This window comes from Sinohyriopsis cumingii, chromosome 9 (assembly GCF_028554795.1).
Source record: "Sinohyriopsis cumingii isolate HCF-2022 chromosome 9, ASM2855479v2, whole genome shotgun sequence".
Classification (NCBI taxonomy): Eukaryota; Metazoa; Mollusca; class Bivalvia; order Unionida; family Unionidae; genus Sinohyriopsis; species Sinohyriopsis cumingii.
The window spans coordinates 91,091,538-91,114,129 of NC_142969.1; the positions used below are offsets into that span (position 1 = coordinate 91,091,538).

Here is a 22,592-nt window from a genome sequence, read left to right on the forward strand (position 1 = left end):
TTTGATTGAAATGAAACCGGGAAGTGATGCAGTCAACATCTGAAGATGTGCATTTCAACAAATCACTGCGGTTTTTGTGATTCTTGTTATAGTTATTGCATATATTTTTCCTGAAGCCTGATGTAGCATGTGACAGAATCTTGTGAGTGTAACCAGTCTCAAAGTTGTCATTGATTGCTATGAAACTTTGTACATGTTATGGTCAACATCTGAAGACTTCATTATTGATAAAGTCATGCTGTCACTGTTTTTTTTTTGGAGTTACTGTTCTTTTTTTTCCCTACAGCTGCATGAAATGTAAAATAAAATTTTGTCTTGTAGTTTTTAGCTCACCTGGCCACCTCATCTTGCCACTTTACACTGGAGGCCATGTTTCGGATCCAGTTTTGATCAAACTTGTGATGTATGCTAGTTCAGATGGGATCAGTGATGAACGAGAGCCATGCATATCAATGTGATAATACTGTATCTGATTGGCTGAGCTTGTTACTGCTCAGGAAGCCATGTGTCTGATCCTCTTTTGATCACACTTGAAATATTGGCTTATATCAGAACTCAGACCGGTTTGATACTAAGCAAACTCCACTCATATTAAGGATGTAATGTTCCGTCTGATAAGGTGAGCTCATTAACACTTTGGAGGCCGAATTTGTGATCTGATTTTGATCAAACTTTGAATGTTTGCTCTTTTGATCAGGATCTTAGACTTTTTTAATGATGAGCATGATCAATGCATAGAGAGTGTGTGTGTGTATGCATGTGCGTGTGTGTGTGTGATTTGGATTTTTAATGTAGCTTTAACAATTTTTCAGTCATATCGCTATGATGTCTGCATTGTGGCAGTTTATAGTGATGTCTAGCACTGGGGCAACATGTGGCAGACATGTAGCATGATGCCCCACATAGTCACATTATCCTGACACCAGGTCGCCCTGTCCTAACACTAACCTCTTAATTCTGAGTACCAAGCGAGGCAGCTGTTAGTACTATTTTTGTAAGTCTTTGGTATGACTCAGCTGGGGATCGAACCCATGACCTCCCGTATCCGAGGCGGATGCTCTAACCATTATGCCACCAGAGTGGTCCTTATGCATAGAAATGAGATGATCAGGCATCTGAGTGACTTAGTTTCTTGCCACTCTTAAAGCCATTATTTTTTATCTGTTTTTATTGTCATCAAAGGTCTTTGATGACTTTGATTATGAGGAAGAGGCTTTGCATATTAAATATGCTTTCATCTTTAGAAAGAATTTTTATCATGATATATTAAAATTGGTAAAATCAATATATGATGTTAAGTTTGGGAGATAGTTTACATATGTTATGTTCTTACACTTCTATATAAGTCTGTTTAGTGAAATGGTCAGCTATTACATTAAATAAGCCAGCTGAGTGATATTAGGCCCTCTTGGTCCTGTTGTTTATATACGACTGTGAAATCTGGCACACTTTATGGTCATCATCTAATGATTTGCTCATTGATAAATCATTGTTCTTCTGCAGTTCTGTAAGTGTTATTGTTCTTTTTTACTTATGGCTGGATGCAGTATATTACAGAATTTTGTGAATACAAATATTCTCAGTTTTCACTGAATGGATATGAAACTGCGCATATGGTATCGTGGTGATGTCCAGTGGATAATGCGAGTTCATAAGTCATTGTACTCTAATTCAGGAAGAACTTTGTACTTGTTACTTTACATTATTCACAGTCATTGGAAATGGGTGAAATGTGGGAGAGGTAAGGGTAAACTTATCTGAGAAAATTGCTCACTATTCCTCAGTTCAAAATTTTATTGTCAGTATTTTTAATGGCCTCCACATAATCACTCATTTTATATTGAAGAAAGTATTGTTCACTAGAGACTAATTGCCTATTTGACTTCTTTGTTCTATTGATACATATTTATAAAATTGCCATCATTAATAACTCTGTTGTCAATATGTGTATCTCTTTTTTCAGATCGTCGAATTTCCTGCAAAGACCTGGGTAAAGGAGACTGTGAAGGTTGGCTGCTTAAGCACAGAGATAAGGGAGGGGGTCGTCTGTCCAAAAAATGGAAAAAGAGATGGTTTGTCCTAAAAAACTATGACCTATTCTACTATAAGCAACAGGAGGTAACTCAACAAGAAGCTTTATTTTCTGAACACCATTACACAACCGCTTGAATTTTTAGTTGATCTAGCCTTAAGGCTCTGTGACCTTATGACCTATCACTCTGTCTGTCATGTGTCTTATGCTGTGTCTTGTTTGTGGTGCATACATCAACATTTGTGATTTTAAACTTCTTTTAAAAACAACTGGACCACTTTTGAACAATGTGGCAGAGGTTATTGTGACAAAAGAGATTTTAAATTTGTACAAGTGACAATGAGCAGCCATTAAATTTGGCTGCCATTACTAAATAGAGTAAAAATCCATTAAACAGATTCTTCTCAAAACCTGAAAAACATTTGATTAAATTTCTCAAAAAGCATCTGGAATGAAGAGCTTTCAATTTTGCACAAACGATTCTAATCCACCTTCAAATATGACCACTGATAATAAAAATAGAAAAGTGGCTTTTACAAAAAGTAGAAAAATCTGTCAATTACTTTTTACTCCAAAACTATTGAATATAATTTTACCAAACCTGAATGGAAGAATCCTTGAAGAAAGGCCTCTTTAAGGTTTTACAAATGATGCTGATCTCAGTCAGATATGGCTGGTATTGCTAAAAATTGCAAAACCTTTAAATGACTGCTCAAAGCTTACCAGAATTTGACCAAATTTGACAGAAAGTATTGTGGATGAAAGGCATTCAGGTTTGACAGATGATTCTGATTTACAATAAAGTACATTCACCATTACTAAAAACAGAAGAGAAAAAAAAATGTATGGTAAAGAAAGGGAAGTAACCTATGATGACAATTATTGGGAAACACAGGTTTGGTGATACACTGAATTCTCTCCCTTGCAGAACGTTTGACACCAGATTAAACACATAATATTAGAATACAGGATTTATAAATTTCATTAAAACTATTTATTTAAATTAGTAAAATAATATACCTTAGTGATTAAAGTAAACTTGTAATTTGAAGATGAAGAAAATGTAAACTAAAAATATAGCAAATGGTTACTTGGTAGTATCATAAAGTAAATGAAATAACTTCTGTGTTAAATTAGCTTGAAAAGCAATGAAGTACATGCAGTATGGGGAACAAATTTACTGTAATGTGTTGTTTGGCCATCTTTTGGATCAATTTGCTGTGTAGTACCTGTTAGGCAAAATATCTTAAAAGTAGGCTGTACCCAACCAAAGCAGGTATTGTTTGCACCTTTTTGATGCACACCAATAACAATTGGCAGAACATCTCATTTGTATTGCCTGTCAGAAATTAGTCAAGGAAAGCAATGAAATACCTAAGAATGCTATTGTCTTATTAAAATGTCTGAAATATTTTCGTTTTTATGTTATTACATGATGATTGTGTATACATGACCATATGGCATTTCATATATTAACAGGATTCCCATGCTTCTGGAAATCGGGAAAAAGTTGGGAGAAATGAGAATTTTTTCCCGACCACGAAAAGTCCTTGAATTTTGCAAATATTGACAAAAGTCAGGAAAAATCTGAAAATTTTCCTCTACAACTTGACACCCGAAACAATTATGTAATTGAGTCATAACTGAACTGATCATGAGTTAAATTTTTTGAGTTCTAACCAGAATATTAGGAGGTTGTAGTATGGATCATTTGGGTGCTTGCCATAAATATATTTGTTGAGATGATCCAAATGCTCAGTGGATTAGGATTCGTCTGGTAGACTTTTTGTTCAGACACAGTTCGATATCCGTATCTCTTTTTATATGAAAGGTACGAAAACCAGTCTCGCGTCACAAGGGGAGAACATGGTGGCGTTAAAGCATAGCCACTTAGTGGATGGGCAAGCAAACTTAAGCGTTGTTAAATCGAGTTATACCTGTATAAAATCTATATGAAAATTATTTCTTTTCTCAGAAATTGCGAGTATTAAATTTTTTATGTCTTTTGTCTGTTGAAAGACGATAAAACTAATGCATTGATAAAATTTGAGTTGGTACTAGTGATTTTGATTGCTAATCACATGAGCACATCGAATCTCACAACCATCATTTTCAAATATTGTAGAAAAACGAAGCAGTGAACCAGACTACTCTGTTTGATGAATCAGATTGGCAAAGTTTCTTGTAGTTGTTCTCGAAATAAATATGTTGAGAATTATATATTCTTTCTGGTTTTTACAAAAGATATCAGACTTTCATTTAGTATAACTGAAATTTTGTACAGCAACATTAAAAAGAAGTCTGTTGTTGATATCACATGGCTATTGGGCTTCTGATGTCATTTTGTTTTTATAGCTGTGATGTCATGTGACTATTAAAACAAATGGAGAGTACTGTGTCAGGTTTCATCTATGCCAAGTTTCATCTAGTCTGTTAGCGGATGAAAGAAATAACGAATATTATGTTTACCATATTTTAGAAAATAAATAATTTTGCTATCCATTTCATGCTGGTATAAATCGATTTAACATAGTTTATATTTGCTAGGCCCACTGGTAATCTATCTTACGGTAATGGCAGATTCCATTATTTTTAATATATAATTGCTCTGAACCCACACTCCATTCTAAATGTCCAAATGTAAAAAATGGGGTTGGAATATTTGGAGGAAATCTGCATTAGAAAAATTATGAATCTCTGAGCTGAACTTTGGTGCAGAACTATTACACAGTGACATGTAGCTTGAAGCATTGGTTTCAGATCTTAAATAGAATGCAGGATAAATGGGAAATTGTCGTCCTTTTTGTTATATATTAAGCAACAATAAGAGCCCATGTATCAGTTCTGGTTTTGGGACTGGTTTACTGAACTACAAGAAGACAAGTTGATTTTACAGAATATTTAGTCCTTGTATATACAATGATATATAATTTTAAAGGTCTTTTGTCAAAATTTAAATCAATCGTTTTACAAATATCTTTAAATGATGGAATTTGCAACCAAATCATCTTAAGGATTGAAAACACTTGTTTGAGATTTTATTGACACAGATTAAAATTCAGGGTTAAACTTTTTCGTTACAAGATAAGATTCTAATATTTTGCATTTATTGTTTTTTTTCCCCATACTGTGATAGGAAATGTTTACTTTGTATAACATGCACATATATTGCTCTAGAATTCTTTAGAATTAAAGGTTTGAAAGGAAACAAATTAATGCATGTCAGCAAAGTAAAGTTAGAATTTGTATTCAGTACATTGAAATGGCTTTGAAAGCCAGTATATAGGAATATAGTCAGATTTGTTTTGTGTGACTCATTTTGTGGTCTTGTACATGATCATCTTTTCTGACATATATGTTTTTGAGAGTCTTGAAAGAGAAACATCTTCGGATTTGGAAAATGCATATTTTATAATCCAAAACCTACTTTAATTCCATGCAGTAATGATCATATGTTAACCTTGACAAAATTAGTTTCATCCTGGAAAAAATATGGAAAAGACCTTGAAATTTTTATTTAGAAAAGCGTGGGAACCATATATTAAACAACATTAATCACAAATTATTGTAAATGTATATTTTGCATTGTTTTTTTTTAATAAATGAAAAACAGTAATCCAGTACACATATGTCTCGAAGCACTTCCAAATTTAATTATTGTAATTTATCCAGATACCCAAACACTCCAATTTTCCTCAATTCAGTGCTGTATATTTTCTTTCCATAAATGAAAGAATTTAAGAAAAACAAGATGGATGGAATAAATTCCAGATTTTCTTAATTTTGTAACCAAATTGCTTCTTTCAAAGTATTTTAACATCATGCTGATTAAAACATTTAGTATTTCAACAATTATTTGTTGGCACCTAATTGACAAAGACTAGAAAGTAATGGTTACCTTTGTATGCTGTTCACTGTTATGTTTGATTTAGTAATGGCTAACTTTGTGTGCTGTTCACTGTTATGTTTGATATTGTAATGGCTAACTTTGTGTGCTGTTCACTATTATTTTTGATTTAGTAATGGCTACCTATGTATTCTGTTCACTATTATGTTTGATTTAGTAATGGCTACCTCAGTGTGCTGTTCACTGTTATGTTTGATTTAGTAATGGCTAACTTTGTGTGCTGTTCACTATTATGTTTGATTTAGTAATGGCTAACTTTGTGTGCTGTTCACTATTATGTTTGATTTAGTAATGGCTACCTCAGTGTGCTGTTCACTGTTATGTTTGATTTAGTAATGGCTACCTTTGTATGCTGTTCACTATTATGTTTGATTTAGTAATGGTTACCTTTGTATGCTGTTCACTATTATGTTTGATTTAGTAATGGCTAACTTTGTGTGTTGTTCACTATTATGTTTGATTTAGTAATGGCTAACTTTGTGTGCTGTTCACTATTATGTTTGATTTAGTAATTGTTACCTTTGTGTACTGTTGCTAATTATGTTTGATTTAGTAATAGCTACCTTTGTGTGCTGTTGACTATTGTATTTGACTTAGTAATGGCTACCTTTGTATGCTGTTCACTAATTATGTTTGATTTAGATTTACTTTTATATCAAGTGCAATTTCTTTAATCAATTATATAGAGAGTGTATATCTGTCATATAACACTGTGTTTGAGTAGTACTGACAAGGTCCTTTCTCAAAGGAATACAATTAGGTAATAATCTGTGATTCACTGTCATCAAATGGCATGTGATAAAGGAGTAGAAAAGAAATTGGAAATATGAAGTTGGAAATATGGATAGTCTGTTTTGGGCTTGAAAGACAATATAGGAACTAATGACTTGAAACTTTTCTTTCCACTCCACAGTTTCAATACATGTACAAGTTTGTTTTCTAAAGCTCATGTCAGTTATTCAAGTGAGTGGTATCAGACCCACTTGGGCTTGTTGTTATTTATATAATCTGGAAAATAAATCCATATTGTTTCTTGATTGATTTAGCAGGATGTTAAACATATATTCCCCTCTTCCATCAGCAATGACAGCAGTGACAATTATCAGAATCAATGCTTTTTCGTGTGGGTTTATGTTCATGAAAGTTATTAAGTAGACATCATAGCTAACTTGTAGGTGATGTAGTTATTAAATAGACTTGAATGGTTAATTTGTAGGTGATGGAGATATTAAATAGACTTCATCTGTCAGATTGTAGGTGATGTAGTTATTAAATAGACTTGAATGGTCTATTTGTATGTGACATAGATATTAAATAGACTTCATCTGTCAGTTTGTTGGTGATGAAGTTATTAAATAGACTTGAATGGTCTATTTGTAGGTGACATAGATATTAAATTGACTTCATCTGTCAATTTGTAGGTGATGAAGTTATTAAATAGACTTGAATGGTCTATTTGTAGGTGACAGAGATATTAGATAGACTTCATATGTCAATTTGTAGGTGATGGAGATATTAAATAGACTTCATCTGTCAATTTGCAGGTGATGAAGTTATTAAATAGACTTGAATGGTCTATTTGTAGATGACAGATATTAAATATACTTCATCTGTCAATTTGTAGGTGATGGGGATATTAAATTGACTTCATCTGTCAATTTGTAGGTGATGAAGTTATTAAATAGACTTGAATGGTCTATCTGTAGGTGACAGAGATATTAAATAGACTTCATCTGTCAATTTGTAGGTGATGAAGTTATTAAATAGACTTGAATGGTCTATTTGTAGGTGACAGATATTAAATAGACTTCATCTGTCAATTTGTAGGTGATGGATATATTAAATAAACTTCAACTGTCAATTTGTAGGTGATGAAGTTATTAAATAGACTTGAATGGTCTATTTGTCGGTGACATATTAAATAGACTTCATCTGTCAATTTATAGGTGATGAAGTTATTAAATAGACTTGAATGGTCTATTTGTAGGTGACAGATATTAAATAGACTTCATCTGTCAATTTGTAGGTGATGGAGATATTAAATAGACTTCATCTGTCAATTTGTAGGTGATGAAGTTATTAAATAGACTTGAATGGTCTATTTGTCAGTGACAGATATTAAATAGACTTCATCTGTCAATTTGTAGGTGATGGAGATATTAAATTGACTTCATCTGTCAGTTTGTAGGTGATGTTGTTGTTAACTTCATTGGTCAATTTTTACGTGATGTAGTTATTAAATAGACTTCATTCATCAGTCAGCTTGTAGTTGATATAGTGCTTCATGTATCACACATAGCTTTAGAATATTGAAACATATATCCCACAAAATTCCAATGGTTATGAATGGATTGAAGTCTCTGCAATCAAATTGGATATAAATGGTGTTGTGATACTAATCAAGAATTTTTTATACAATGGTAAATTCTGCAGACTACATTTGTTTTCCAGTTACTGGTAAGCTTTATCTAGACCAATGTCTCACACCATAATAATAAACCCCACCCACCCACCATTGTGATTTCTGACCAAATTATGCAAACCCCTGATTAAAATCGCCCATGAGAAGTTGAAACAATGTAATTGCAGTCATTTGTGCATTTCAACACTCACCCCTTTTGCTAAAGAAAGTATATGGCAGGCTTTACAAGCCATTGTTGAAATTATTGCATTTTGCTTTAACAATATGTCATCAGCTGTTATTTAAGGTCAGATTCATGTCGAGCAAGGGATCTCACTAAAAATGGACATGATTTTATTTTTGACTGATCGCAATGCGTAGAAAGCAAGAATGATGAATTACATGTGGACATGTGAACATAACGTTAGAAAAAACAGAAATAGCCTGGTTTAAGTAGCATCAGCCAATTTTTTTTATAGATTAAAATAATAATAATAACAAACTCCTTATATGACTGGCTTGACCTGCTCTGACTCTACCTTATGTTGCTATATAAAGAATTGACGACTCTGTCAGCAGAGTTTAAGCTGTGTATTCAGTTGCAGTGAAGAAGCTAATGAAAGAAACATCTGAGCTACCTAAAAGTGAATGTTTTGTTGATGACATCTGCTGATATGATGACAGAAGGAAGTAAATTGGAATTATAAGGATTATATGATCATGGATGGGTATTTACTGATATGTAAGTTTGACCTAATCACTCACAAATTTAGCATAAACTCCGTTGAATTTATTTACTTTGTGAGTGGTTACTAGGTAAAATTTACACACTGATGAATACCCATCCATGATTAATTAATCCTATATCATAAGAATGTTTTATCACTAATATGGATAATAAACTCATGTTCCTCATTTTGACGTAAATTAAACCAGACTTGATGTTGAATTTCACTTCTGCTGTTCTTTGCTCATGTTTTTCATGTTCCGTGGAATTATTCATATAATTTTCATGTACATAACATTTTTAAATTCTTCATTTTCTCTTGCATATTTGTTCCAGGATCAGAAAGCTGAGGGTGTTATCCATTTACCAGCATTTCAAGTTTCTCCTGTGAATGTTTCAGAACTCAGGACTAAAAAAGAGTAAGTCTAGGAACGTTCAATTGTAGCACCACTAAGTCTTGCAGATTCATTCGATAATATTTTTATCCATTACGTTAAGGTATAAAACTATATGATTCTATAGCTTGACAAACATCTTAAGTAATGGGCATGTTTTTCAATATTCATAAACAGCCTACTTAAAGGATATGTTTTTCAATATTCATAAATATCCTGTTTAATGGACATGTTTTTCAATATTCATAAACATCCTGTGTAATGGACATGTTTTTCAATATTCATAAACATCCTGTGTAATGGACATGTTTTCTATATTGATAGTAGTTTGCTTATGTCTTTTTGTGATAGAAGGATTTTAAAAAGGGATCTTACACTTACAGTGTGAACACAAAATATTCATCACACAATCATGTGCTAGTGCTTTTAAATACTGTAATAAGTTTCTGAACTCTGCTTTTTTTCCATCTGAGTTTGTTAATAACATTGTTATATATAGGATGGACTTGCCAGTTTATCAAGTTCAAATGTGCAGTTAAAATTTTGCATCATGCATTTTTCTGTGTTGTGCATTCAGTGTGTTCTTGCTAAGCTGCTTCAAGGTTTACCATAGCAAATCCAAATGCTTTTTGTTATATATCCCAATCCCCATCTCAGTATTGAGTCAGGGGTCATAACCAAATATTCCTTTCCCTGGGACCCCAGAGGAGGCACAATAATTATTCCCCTTTTGCAGATGCCTACTAAATGGGCAACTTATATGCAAAGTTTTGTGGACTCACAACCAGCAGTTTAGGAAGAGTTAGAGTTATGTACAGACAGACAGACAGAAGGTATTACAGTATCGAACTCTTTAAGCATGTTGAAAATGGTCACATTTAATAATTACTGATTACTTGAAGGGGGGCAGGGGAAATGATTTCTTTATTAGATTCAACCAGTAACACTTCAGTGCTTTTTTTTTTTGGTATTTATAATTGTTGGCACGTGACAAAGAAAATTGTCATGCTTTCAATTGGTATTTATAAATATATGAATATGACAGGGAATTTGTGTCGGAGCACCTAAATGTTTAGTGCCCAGCCCTGGGCTTGTGGAATTTGTGTCAGGGCATGTAAATTTTTTTAGGTTTTCTAAAAAAAACTTTTTTTGAGTACTGCTATACCTTTAATTTTACCACTACAAAATGGATTGGGTTTCATGACCATAACCCATTTATAAAAGGTACTGTATTATAATGAGGTGCATTATAATTAGGGAGTTTTATTGTATAATATGTTCTTGTATCTATTAAAGATACTTTTTCTTTAGGCATTTTTGTATTCTATTTGAATTTTTTCCTTATTCTTCATTTTCACCCTCAAATTTTGTTCCTTTTTTGTGGCACTAAACAGTGGAGATTAGTAAGTATACATTACCTCTGTTTAATGTTCAACAGTTTTGTTATTTTTTAATATGTTTTTTTCCATGTTATTTCAATCATGAAAGAAGTTAGTATGACTATGACCCATTCTGGCAGTGTTCCTTAGATGGTGTACTACCAGACTTTGTGGTACTTCAGTGTATGACAAGTAGTGACTCAAAAATTACCTGTACACATGATTTCCTGTACATATTAGGTAAAGGATATTTCAGGTATAAAATAAATGGAGACAAACTGATATAATTATGTTTGGTCATGTGTATTCACTTCACATTTTACATAATTAATGAATCTTGTGGAGCAGAAGGAATATTGTTAAACTTTCATGGTGGTCACATAATGTTCGCTGAAATCAATACTTTACAACATTATTAGAGAGGCATTTTGTATGCAACAACATAATCAAAACAATTCACAAATATCTTGAAATTATCTATTATTGTTCTTGTTGTTTTCGTGGGCTTAAGGTCATTTTTCGTCGTATGATAGGTTATACTTGGCAGAGAGTAGATATGGTAGAGGAAGAACTCTGGAATACCCTGGGAAGAACCAGTATACCCTGGGATTACTGGAAAGCTTTCTCACTTACCCACATAGGATCTGTTATATTGTTCAAATATCATGGTGTAATTTCCTCTGCATTAAGAAGTAATGACTTGCATTTGAGTGTATGACCAAGTTCACCTGTTGCGAGAGTCATACATTTTCTAGTGACTACTGGTTCTATCAATGGGTGGTATATGACTGGTAGAGGTTGAGGCATATGAATAGTAGAAGATTGTAGAGTAATCCTTGAATTGACTTGGGGCTCAAACTTTATGAAAGCCTTCAAATGAGCACAAACTTGAAGTTATTAGAGAACACTTGCCATTCAGGACACTAATTTTAAAGGACATTAGTTATATTAGATGTACTGTTACCTGCCTAAGACGTTTGTCATTGGTGATAGGTAAGAGTTATCAATAAGTGATTTTAGGTCACAACTGCAAGCTGACCTAATTATAACTGTCAGTTAGGTTTCCTGCCTCCTGAAAATCATTATTAACAAAACTACATGAAATTATGTGAAAATTCTTGATTGGTTCTTGTACATTCGTAACAAGTTGTCATGGTGGTCCTGATTATTTTAAGTTCATAAACTCTGATTATGCAGTACCATTAAAAAACAAACAATTTTGGAATTAGTAAAAGCTTATTGTTTGAATGAAAAGTAACGAAATAAAGAAAAACTTTTTATTCTCTCCATCAATTCACATACATCAAGAAGATCCACATTATATAACATTGTTTTATTATTTGAAAGTTTTGAAAATAATAACTTGGGTATCATCAAGCAAAAAATTTACAATACTGATGTTTTGCTAGTTTATAACAAATTACTAGCCCCAGTTAGTAACTACTGAATGTAAATTATAATTACAAGATTATTACCTATAAATTAAAAATTAATTACTCAGTAATCTTTTTTTTTTGTTTAAAAAAATTGCTAAGAAATTTTCTAGCAGTATGATTTCACTTATTTTTTTAAAAATCTTTACTGATCCCAGTTAGGAATTACCTGCTGTGGTTGACAATTACTAAATAATAATTACTGTATTCACTAGATAATAAATTTACCTGTTTCCAGAAAACCGAATGACTTAGAATTATGCATTACTTCTAATAATTTAGAATGTCACTATCTTTAAATTATTTAATTCTTGAAGGGAAATAAATTTCCTACTTTTTTTTCTCACACAAAGTGGGAACCTGTAATTGTGAATTTTCGATGATTTTGTTAGAACATTGCTGAATTTTTGTTATCACTCAATCATCATATGAAATTTGTCCTGTTTGTTCATTCTCATGTTTTGAATTTTGTCCTGTACTTCTGAAATTGAGATCCAGTTTGTTTTTGTTTTTTAAATTCCATAAGTAGATGATTCCAATAAAATTAAGATTTCTAAAATAGTGTTTGGATCGCTATGCCAAAGTCTAAATTTTATCCAGCTGGATTAAGAAATGTGTACAATAAAATTATGAAGTCTTCAGATGTAAATGTGTACAATAAAATTATGAAGTCTTCAGATGTAAATGTGTACAATAAAATTATGAAGTCTTCAGATGTAAATGTGTACAAATAAATTATGAAGGCTTCAGATGTAAATGTGTACAATAAAATTATGAAGTCTTCAGATGTAAATGTGTACAATAAAATTATGAAGTGTTCAGATGTAAATGTGTACAATAAAATTATGAAATCTTAAGATGTAAATGTGTACAATAAAATTATGAAGTCTTTAGATGTAAATGTGTACAATAAATTTATGAAGTCTTTAAATGTAAATGTGTACAATTAAATTATGAAGTCTTAAGATGTGAATGTGTACAACTAAATTATGAAGTCTTCAGATGTAAATGTGTACAATAGAATTATGAAGTCATCAGATGTAAAAGTGTACAATAAAATTATGAAGTGTTCAGATGTAAATGTGTACAATAAAATTATGAAGTCTTCAGAGGCTATCTGGCATTTATTCAGCATATGTAAATGTCAATGCAACATGAACTGTAATGTCAGCATGCATGGAGATTGCCTTTCTCAAAACAGGCAGCTTAAAAAATTGTTGTGATAGAAAGAAAAACATTTGACATTTAAATTTGATCCTATCTCAAAACAATTTGAAAAATATAGAAAATGTAGGTACATGCCAACATTCTGAACCAAATGTCCTCGTTCTTTGAAAATTTTCCAGTTTTAATAAAATAATCTGATTTACATGAATACTACTTTCATTTTCACATACCTTACAGATGTCACCTTTATTATCATTATTATTATTATTATTATTATTATTATTATTATTGTTGTTGTTGTTGTTGCCATTGTGCTTGGTTTTTACTTTTGCCATTATTATTATTTTTTGTTTTTGTTGTCTGTTGGATCATTTTATTGTTAGTTTAATGTTTTGTTAGCTTGCCTTTATTAATCAAAGGAGAATTATTGCACTAGCCATGTCATTGGCATTGGCATCAGTATTGGCATCTACAGAGATGAAAGTATATTCATATGTACAGCTTCTCTGCTTCTCTTGCTAAGTCCTAGACAACAGTTTAAAGTTGGTTTCATAGGATCCACTGCTCGGGATGGAACTAACTTTGTACACTTGAAGTGGGTTTCATAGGACCTACTGATGGGCATATGACTAACTTTGTACACTTGAAGTGGATTTCATGGGACAAACAGATGGGGTTGGGGCTAACTTTGTACACTGGAAGTAGGTTCAATAGGACCCACCGATGAGGAGGGGCTAACTTTATATACTTGAAGTGGGTTTCATAACAGTTACTGCTGGGGATGGGGCTAAATTGTATGCTTGAAGTGATGGGAATGGGACTAATTTTTTACACTTAAAGTGGGTTTCATAACACTCACTGATGGTGATGGGGCTAACTTTGTTAACTTTAAGTGCGTATCATAACACCCACTGATGGGACTAAATCTGTACACATGAAGTGGGTTTCATAGCACCCTCTGATGGGGATAAGGCTAACTTTGTACACTTAAATTAGATATAACACCCACTCATGGAGATGGGGCTGACTTTGTACACTTGAAGTGGGTTTCATGATGCCCACTGATGATGATGGGACTAAATTTGTACATTGAAAGTGGGTTTCATAGCACCCACTGATCAGGATAAGGCTAACCTTGTTCACTTAAAGTAGATTTCATAACACCCACTAATGAGGATGGGACTAACTTTTGTACACTTGAAATGGGTTTCATAACACCCACTGATGGTGAAGGGACTAACTTTGTACACTTGAAATGGGTTTCATAGGACCCACTGATTGGGATAGGACTAACTTTGTACACTTGAAGTGGGTTTCAGAACACCCACTGATGGGGATAGGACTAACTTTGTACACTTGAAGTGGGTTTCATAACACCCACTGATGGGGATAGGACTAACTTTGTATGCTTGAAATGGGTTTCATAGGACCTACTGATGGGGATATGACTAACTTTGTACACTTGAAGTGGATTTCATAGGACAAACAGATGGGGTTGGGGCTAACTTTGTACACTGGAAGTAGGTTCAATAGGACCCACCGATGAGGAGGGGCTAACTTTATATACTTGAAGTGGGTTTCATAACAGTTACTGCTGGGGATGGGGCTAAATTGTATGCTTGAAGTGATGGGAATGGGACTAATTATTTACACTTAAAGTGGGTTTCATAACGCTCACTGATGGTGGTGGGGCTAACTTTGTAAACTTTAAGTGGGTATCATAACACCCACTGATGGGACTAAATCTGTACACATGAAGTGGGTTTCATAGCACCCACTGATGGGATAAGGCTAACTTTGTGCACTTAAATTAGATATAACACCCACTGATGGAGATGGGGCTGACTTTGTACACTTGAAGTGGGTTTCATGATGCCCACTGATGATGATGGGACTAAATTTGTACATTGGAAGTGGGTTTCATAGCACCCACTGATCAGGATAAGGCTAACCTTGTACACTTAAAGTAGATTTCATAACACCCACTGATGAGGATGGGACTAACTTTGTACACTTGAAATGGGTTTCATAACACCCACTGATGGTGAAGGGACTAACTTTGTACACTTAAAATGGGTTTCATAGGACCCACTGATTGGGATAGGACTAACTTTGTACACTTGAAGTGGGTTTCATAACACCCACTGATGGGGATAGGACTAACTTTGTACACTTGAAGTGGGTTTTATAACACCCACTGATGGGGATAGGACTAACTTTGTACACTTGAAATTGGTTTCATAAGACCCACTGATGGGGATGTGGCTAACTTTGTATACTTGAAGTGGGTTTCATAAAACCCATTGATGGGGATAGGACTAACTTTGTACACTTGAAGTGGATTTCATAACACCCAATGATGGTAATGGGACTAACTTTGCACATTTGAAATGGGTTTCACAACACCCACTGATGGTGATGGGACTAACTTTGTACACTTGAAATGGGTTTCATAGGACCCACTGATGGCAATGCGGCTAACTTTGTACACTTGACGCAGGTTTCATAGGACCCACTGATTGGGATGCGGCTAACTTTGTATACTTGAAGTGGGTTTCACAACACCCACTGTTGGAGATGGGACTAAATTTGCATACTGGAAGCAGGTTTTATAGCACTCACTGATGTGGATAGGCTTTGTACACTTAAAGTAGATATCATAACACCCACTGATGGGGATAGGACTAACTTTGTACACTTTAAGTGGGTTTCATAACACCCACTGATGGTGATGGGACTAACTTTGTACACTTGAAATGGGTTTCATAGGACCCCCTGCTATGGATGCGGTTAACTTTGTACACTTGACATGGGTTTCATAGGACCCACTGATGGGGATGCGGCTAACTTTGTACACTTGACATGGGTTTCATAGGACCCACTGATGGGGATGCGGCTAACATTGTACACTTAACATGGGTTTCATAGGACCCACTGATGGGTATAGGCTTTGTACACTTAAAGTAGGTATCATAACACCCACTGATGGGGATAGGACTAACTTTGTACACTTGAAGTGGGTTGCATAACACCCACTGATGGTAATGGGACTGACTTTGTACACTTGAAATGGGTTTCATAACACCCACTGATGGTAATGGGACTGACTTTGTACACTTGAAATGGGTTTTATAGGACCCACTGATTGGGGATGTGGCTAACTTTGTACGCTTGAAATGGGCTTCATAACACCCACTGATGGTAATGGAACTAACTTTATACACTTGAAATGGGTTTCATAGGACCCACTGATGGGTATGTGGCTAACTTTGTACACTTGAAATGGGTTTCATAACACCCACTGATGGTGATGGAACTAAGATATTTCACTGAAAATGGGTTTCATAGGACCCATTCATGGGGATAAGGCTAACTTTGTACACTTGAAGTGGGTTTCATAACACCCACTGATGGTGATGGGACTAAATTTGCATACTGGAAGTGGGTTTCATAGCATCCACTGATGGGAATAGGCTTTGTACACTTAAAGTAGATATCATAACACCCACTGATGGGGATAGGACTAACTTTTTACACTTGAAATGGGTTTCATAACACTCACTGATGGTAATGGGACTGACTTTGTACACTTGAAATGGGTTTCATAACAACCACTTATGGTAATGGGACTAACTTTGTACACTTGAAATGGGTTTCATAACACCCACTGATGGGGATGGGACTAAATATTTTCACTGGAAGTGGGTTTCATAATGCCCACCGATGGTAATGGAACTAACTTTGTACACTTGAAATGGGTTTCATAACACCCACTGATGGAAATGGGACTAAATTTGCATACTGGAAGTGGGTTTTATAGCACCCACTGATGGGTATAGGCTTTGTACACTTAAAGTAGATATCGTAACACCCACTGATGGGGATGGGGCTAACTTTGTACATATATGCACATTAGTAACATTCTCAGTTTAGTTTTGTGTTTAAATCAGGATACATACATACATACATACATACATACATACATACATACCCTTGATTCTTACAATTTGACAAGAGGATGCATCTTGATAGGTACTACATCCTTATCACAAAAATAGGTCACTGTGACCCATATGTTATGCTTCAATGACTTAGGCTTGAATTTGCATTTTAAGTTTACTTTGCAAGCTCTTTTTAGCTTGAATAAAACCAGATGATAATATGCATCTCTGTTTGTATCACAACCTTTCATAAAATGAAGGTTACTGTGACCTATATTTCCCACCTTGCTGGCTTAAGTTTATGGATTTGCACTTTGAACATGAGCAAATAGTTTTCTTGCAACTTGTATACATACTGTTATATGTAAAATCTTGAACCTTAGTGATGAGATACATTTTAATAATTGCTACAACCTTCATCACAAAATTAGGTCACTCTGACCATAGCTCATGCTTCACTTCAATCTCAGACACTGTCGATGCTAGAATCATTAAACTAGATTATTGTATGTATATTGGTACTGCACTCTTGCACCAAAATGAGATTACTGTCACTTTCATATCACATTTACTGGCCTAGGTCAGTGTTTTGCATTTAGTTCAGGACCACATAGAATTTAGGGGTCCCGAGTGGCCGAGTGGTCTAAAGTGCTCTCCATTACGGATCACTGCCATCTCACCTCTGTCTGCGTGGGTTTGAGTCTAGAATTTGGCCAATGTGGGTATGTGAGAAAGCTTGCCAGTAGCTTCTCGTTGGTTGGTGGTTCTTCCTGGGGTTTTACCAGGTTCTTATTCCACCATCAATACTGACCGCCATGCATAGCCTATCATGTGCTGAAAAATGGTGTTAAACCCCACAACAACAATATAGAATTTAGATCTAATGATGATACACAAGAAGAGCTTAAGTGATGGTCTGTTGTCCATTACTGTCCACCAGCTGTCATCTGTCTATCCATTAACACAAATTTTTAATCATCATTCCTCTTAAAGTACTTGGTAGATGGCCATGAAACTTATTATTTGTATCCATATGTAGATGACCTGCTTCCATTTTGAGGTCATTAACAGCAATTTTTCAACTTTTGTCCATTTATTAAACTTTCTGGACATTAACCTTTTTTAAAACTTAAATAATTGTTAGGACAAATAGGTAAAAACCACTTAAGGTGAACAAATGAAATTTGGCTGGCATATTTGTATTCATGTGTAGATATCCTGACTAGGGAAAAGACACTTAAGGTAGATAAATGAAATTTGGTGGGAATATTAAATTTAAGGTTTAGATGACCTAATTAAGGGGTTTTGGGCCAGTACAGCAATGTTTCTACTTTTTAAAACACAATTTTTTATTATTTGAAAGCTTTGTTATTACTGTTACAAAGAAATCACTTGACATAGTAAAATATTTTGGTATATTTGTATTTATATATTTTTTTTAATACACATTTGCTGTTTTTGGTAGTAGTAAAAAAAATTATGAAAACATTGCTTGCATGATTTAAGTAAAGTCTATTTGAGACAGATGGATGAAATTTGGTTGCTATATTTGTTGTAGATATTGTTAACCATTTTAGGTTTTCATTATATCATGTCATTGTATTTTTTTAAAATCCTACTTTTTTAACATTTTTCCTTGTTTTTGTCTAGTTTTTCCAACTTCGACCACTAAATATATTTCTAGCTTGGATTATAAAGAGTTTTACACTAGTTAGTACAATATGTCTACATAGATTTGAATGTTACATTTGGCTTGCACTGAGACCCCTTTCTTTTTCTTATATCTTTCAGTGCATTTAAGATACACAATGCAGGGACAACTTTCTATCTTGCCTCAGACAGACCACAGGACAGGAGCAAGTAAGTTGCATGCTGTTGCTAATAAAAACACAGAAAAAACTCACAAGCATATTTTAATCACTGAGTTCACTTTCCTTTTTATAAACAAGGAAAACATTTCACAACATAGCACACATTTGAAATGGCTTTCCATGGGAAGTTAATCCTAGAAAAATCAGAAAGTATTATGGCTTAATTAACTGGGCCTGGAAGAAGAATGGAATTTGTAAATTCTGGGATATCCTGCAAAGATCACTGAATTTGATATCTGGTGCAGATGTCAGACTATGTCTTGTATAATTATTTTGAACAATGAGGTATGTAGCTGAGTTACCTCCACAGAATTAAGTCGGTTGTGCCAGCAGATAACCAGGTCCAACAAAGAAACTGAGAGAATCTTTTGTCATTATTTTAATATGCTTTCCTTGATAGCAAAGTTCTTGTACTAACCAGCTGCTGGGACAGTTAAGGATAAAATATGTTTAAACACAATCTGCTGTAACACATAGGGATAAAATATGTTTAAACACAAACTGTTATAACACAATGGGATAAAATATGTTTAACTCATTCGGCCCTGATCCCGTCTGTAGTTGTGATCCGGTTTCTGCATTCACTGGCCGATCCTGCCTGTAGTCGTGAATTGTTTACTGCATTCAATGGCCGATCCCGTCTCCAGGCGTGATGAATGTGTGTTAGATACAACGTCTCTGATTGGTTAGAAATGGTTTATTCCAAGAACTAAACAACTATTAAACCAATCAGAAATGATTTTACTTTCATTTGTGGAAATTTGAATTGTTCTGAAGCAAAAGGCTAAAGTTTGAGAGCGGTTTAACTACATGTGTTCTGTTCATGAAAAATCTTAAATGATGGCGGACGGAAGAGTGAGTTTTGATGAGAGCAAAAATGTGGAGTTTCTCGGGTTTGATCTCGAAAATATTGAGCAAGCTGAGGAAAGATATGTTGAGCAGTTGAATATTTTGTGAGATTTAGATTTGGACGTAGAAGTTTCTGAGATTGAATCGTCCGAAAATGATGATGCTGACTGCGATGATGACGGAGTTCTTGCGGATAAACGTTGCGCATAAGTTTGTAAATAGTGGATAAATAAGTTGTGAAAAACTTCAACAAATAGGGAAAAAATTGCATCAATGTGTCGACAAATTCATTTGAAATAAATGGTGAAAAATTCGTGGATTTTGTTTGGATATAAGAAGAGAAATTAAGGTAAGAGTGAATGCATGTGCACGATGTTTTCAAACAGGTAAAAACTATGGGGCACAAGCAGCTAGACATGGCTTTGTGCTTCTGAGGCATATCAGCAGAGATACTGAAAACAGTGCTGGGGCCGAATGAGTTAAACACAAACTGCTATAATACCTTGGGACAAATTATGCCTAAACACAGAGACGAGAATTTTCGAATCGATGCAGTACTGTCTTCCTTTTTTTAAATTTAATCACAACAAAGGCATAACTACTAGGCAGTTTCTTACATATTGTTTCTGATATTTTCCTGGTCTTTAGTGGTAACTCGTTAATAATTCATTTTTTTGTGTGATAATATTTCTATAAGCAAAGAATATTTCTATAAATATATCCAATATTCATTCTTCTGTAATTGTTTTAATATTTGATATCCAACAATTCATTTGGTCAGTAATTTTAACTATAATAATAATAATAATAACAATGACAATAGTGCATGTAGTAATATAATAATAATGATGACAGTAGAAAATGTATTAGTACAGAGAATCCAGAGGAAAATGAAACTAAAGAAAATAACTTGTGCTATGATGATTGTAATCATCATCATCATTATCATCATCATCAAAATGTTGATGATAATTAAATCCACTCTCTAAATATAATTGCTTAACCCCTGGTGCCGCGTTTACGTGGCAGGAGGTAGTAGTCTACTGCCGAGCTCTGTAGCATCAAGGTCATTTATGATAGACTAAAGTGGGTGGTATTATAGAAAGTTAGACAGACGTAGCTCTACAATGATATAAAATAATCTGGAAGTTCTAGTTGCACTGTAAAATACAGAGGGAAAAACCTAAATATTTTTACCTGATTTTTTTTTCCACCCAGAATTCACCCATGGTCAGAATCTGATTTTGTTTCCGTATTTTAGACTTTTTGGTCACATATCTAAAGCAGACTGGTCTGAATGACACACAGACAGATGAATCTTTGCAAAAAGTAGGATAAGATGGGCATTTGGAATAAAGAGAGGTCTTGATATGAAAATGATGGGTCCGTTAAGCTAAAAAAAGAAAAAGAAAAAAAAAGAACTCCAACTTTTACCCTTCTGCTCATGTGTGAGTGAAATAGCCAATGAAAAACAATGTTTCTAACACAACTCGATGTATTAGGATATATTCAGAAATAGCCCACAAAATGTGTTCCTACTCGCATTTCAGGCGAAAATGACAAATGGTATATACCATTATAGACAGGTGGAATATACCATGATATACAAATGGAATGTACCATAATATATAAGTGGAATATACCATGATAGACAAGTGGAATATTCCATGATATACAAGTGGAATATTCCTTGATAGACAAGTGAAAGATTCTGTGATATACAAATGGAATATTCCTTGATAGACAATGTACCATGTACCAAGTTGAGTATACCATGATAGTCACATGGAATATTCCATGATAGGTGGAATGTACCATGATAGACAAGTGGAATATGCCATGATAGACAAGTGGAACATTCCATGATAGGTGGAATGTACCATGATAAAGAAGTGGAATATAGCATGCTAGACAAGTGGGATATACTATGATAAAGAAGTGAAATATACCATGATAGTCAAGTGGAATATTCATGATAGGTGGAACATACCATGATAGACATGTGGAATATATCATGATAGACAAGTGGAATATACCATGATAGCCAAGTGGAATATATAGGTGGAATGTAACATAATAAACAAGTAGAATATACCTTGACAGACAAGTGAAATATTTCATGACAGACAAGTGGAATATTCCTTGATAACCAGTGATGACAAAACAAGCTGTTATATCCACTGATCAGAAATTTATGAAAAGGAACTAAGAAGATCAGGTTTAAATGTGTTTCAAGATTTTCCTGTTCATTCATACATAAGGCGGAATTATTGTATGTAATCATGGATTTATTGTCTTATGCCATGGAAACAAACCAGTGTTATGGTAGATGCCTTGACTGTACCTTGAAAAACAAATTTATATTCATTCAACACTAATCAAGAAGCACACAATTTCCTCTTTCAAATCAATTCTAAAACAATGCCATGATGTACCTCAAGCTATCAGCTCCGCAAAAGAAATGTGATACTTAACCCAAGACACTTTAAG

General features: G+C 34.0%; 1 protein-coding gene across 3 annotated transcripts in view; it reads left to right on the top strand.

The window, feature by feature from the left end:
- The window catches only part of LOC149792229 (connector enhancer of kinase suppressor of ras 2-like), a 126,285-nt gene that overhangs the window by 83,369 nt on the left and 20,324 nt on the right, over positions 1-22,592 (top strand). For all 3 annotated transcript variants that reach the window (XM_089970766.1, XM_089970768.1, XM_089970767.1), the window contains exons 14-16: positions 1,964-2,118; positions 9,404-9,486; positions 19,174-19,242. In XM_089970766.1, coding sequence (XP_089826892.1) covers positions 1,964-2,118; positions 9,404-9,486; positions 19,174-19,242 — 307 coding nt within the window. The remainder of the gene's footprint in view (positions 1-1,963; positions 2,119-9,403; positions 9,487-19,173; positions 19,243-22,592) is intronic.